This window comes from Electrophorus electricus, chromosome 20, assembly GCF_041902795.1.
Source record: "Electrophorus electricus isolate QZ-2024a chromosome 20, ASM4190279v1, whole genome shotgun sequence".
Lineage (NCBI taxonomy): Eukaryota > Metazoa > Chordata > Actinopteri > Gymnotiformes > Gymnotidae > Electrophorus > Electrophorus electricus.
Window position 1 is genome coordinate 18,590,001 of NC_137516.1, and position 2,500 is coordinate 18,592,500.

The window sequence follows — 2,500 nt, forward strand, 5'->3', positions numbered from 1 at the left end:
CGGCCAACAAATAAAACGCAGCCGGATCACGGAGGGGCCGAGAGGGTCCAGACAGAGCAAACCCCTTCCTGAGTGCTCACGCACATCCATGTTGGACAGGGTCCTTTTATTTAAGTGGCTTTGTTTATTCTTTTTACTCTTTTTTTCAATGTAGTTATTATTCGTTTAAACCACGTTAGCTTTGGCCAGCTCTCACCAAGAGGGTGTTTTTGTAGCTGCCTGTGGTGCCTTCATTTCACTCCTGCAGCAGTGTGGGGATGAGTGCGGGATGATTGCGGGATGAGTGCGGGGAGGTGAGGGGCTGCTGCGTGTTCCTGGTTGGTCAGGGTTGGTTCTGCGTGTTCCTGATTGGTCAGGGTTGGTTCTGCGTCTTCGTGATTGGGCAGGGTTGGTTCTGCGTGTTCTGCACACGGAGGCTACGGCACTGGGGTGTGGGAGAGGAGAAGCACAGTTGTGTTTCAGCCTCTTCAGGAGTTATCAGAGGGAGATCTGGGGGTGGGAGCTCAGCTCAGGTTGGGAACAGTTTTTTTTTTTTTCTAATGATAAAATATTTCATTAGATGAGGAGGTCGCAACTCTACTCATCAACCCTAACCCTTGATATAGTCTCACCAGACAGCTCAATGCGGTGCAGCACTCTGGTAGCAGGAGAAGAGGTTTCACATGGAGCTTCGCCTGGGGTTTTGAGGCATGGCGCTGTGGGTTGTGGATTAGCGCGTGAGACCCTGGGCCCGACCTCTTATCAAGACATCTGGGATGTGGGAGTAATTGTTCTGACTCCTCTGGTGGGAGGCGCAGGGACAGTGGAGGTCCAGGAGGCGGCGGCCTGCCTGCGTTTTACGCCCGGGCCGTGTAACAGGATAATACATGCTGCTTTATGCAGCGTCGGTGGGCCAGGCCCAGGTGGGGGGCCACTGCGGTCCTGGGGGAGGCAGTTATGGGATGGCTGGGCAGGGGTACAGCAGGGAAACGGCCCTGCCTGGATGCCTGTATGGTCACCTGATCTAGAGGATTTAACGGCTTTCTGACGTTACGGTGTTGTGTAACAGGGGCATGCCCGACATACAGTGGATGAACCTGGACCCTCTAAAGCTCATGGCGGAGCTGAGTCAGTTCACGTCTCTGGAGGGCTTCAGGGAGATGCTGGACAAGGCGCAGGTGGGCCACGGTTACATGAACCGGCCCTGCCTGGACCTCAGCGACCCAGACTGCCCCCTCAGCGCACCCAACAAGGAGCAGCAGCAGGTGGGTGTGTCCCACACCAACCACTCCCGACACATCGCAGGGGTCTCTGGGATGTGAGGTTTTGGATGCTTAGGCCTGTGTTGTCTTGCGCAGAGCCCAGACATCGCAGCGGAGCTCCAGGGAGGTTGCCACGGCTTCTCCAGGAAGTTCATGCACTGGCAGGAAGAACTCATCATGGGGGAACGAAGGAAGAACTCTCAGGGATCTTTGCAGAGGTGAGAGAGAGAGAGACCTTTAATAATGCTACTCAAGTGGATCTGTTTCTGTGTCTGGTGCTCCAGCATAGGCCAGTCCAGTCCAGCACGACCTATAGGAGCAGGTCCACAGTCCAGTAGAGGTCCAGTTAGCAACACCTCTTAACTCTGCAGCGTTTTTGTTTTTTGAAACTGTGGCTTTTAATTTGAAATGACTGAAACCATTTGGGTTGGCAGCAAGGTACAGGTGGGGGTCGTGACCTATGCCCTCACCTCGGAGGAAACGGTAGAAGGGTAAACCTTCTCAGACCCTCCCGCGTGCGAGGGGTTATCTGTTAGCCTTACCTGTTACGGTCTGTGTGTGTGATCTGATCAGTCCGTGTGTGTGTGTGTGTGTGTGTGACTCCTCCTGCAGCGCCGAGGCCCTTCAGACCATGTTTCTCCTAATGAGCTCCAAGCAGCTGTACGAGCACTTTAAGGATGACTACGAGATCCATGACCTCAACTGGAACGAGGAGAAGGCCACGGCCATCCTGGAGGCCTGGCAGAGGAAGTTTGTTGAGGTCACTTCCTCCCGTTCCTTTCTCTACCTTCTCTCCCGCAGTTTGAGCATCAAGTGGAGGTGGAGGAGAGGTCAGGAGGGTGGAGGTCAGGAGGGTGGAGGGGGGTGGAGGTCAGGAGGAGAGCAGCTCTGTTAGACCGGACAGCGTCTGTCCTCCAAGCTCAGACTCAGACTAGGAGGCCCGTTATGACAACAAGCTGTTTTACCGAGAGAGAGAGAGAGAGAGAGAGAGAGAGAGAGAGAGAGAGAGAGAGAGAGAGAGAGAGAGAGAGAGAGAGAGAGAGAGAGAGAGAGAGAGAGAGAGAGAGAGAGAGAGAGAGAGAGAGAGAGAGAGAGAGAGAGAGAAGGGTGCAGGGACTGTAAAAACAAAGTGCAGAGGTATTTGGTTCCCCTTCAGGTTGTCATGGCGATGATGGAGGAGCCTGGGGGGTCATGCGATCTCATCTGATATATCTCACCCCTGACCCCTGGCATCTGTGCTCATTATTCTGTGCTTGTCA

At 54.2% G+C, this 2,500-nt stretch overlaps 1 protein-coding gene across 1 annotated transcript in view; it reads left to right on the forward strand.

The window, feature by feature from the left end:
- ptch2 (patched 2) overlaps positions 1-2,500 on the forward strand; it is a 28,186-nt gene that overhangs the window by 12,405 nt on the left and 13,281 nt on the right. Inside the window, exons 6-8 of the mRNA XM_027030262.3 lie at positions 1,049-1,244; positions 1,338-1,459; positions 1,854-2,001. Of these exons, the coding sequence (XP_026886063.3) occupies positions 1,049-1,244; positions 1,338-1,459; positions 1,854-2,001 (466 nt within the window). The remainder of the gene's footprint in view (positions 1-1,048; positions 1,245-1,337; positions 1,460-1,853; positions 2,002-2,500) is intronic.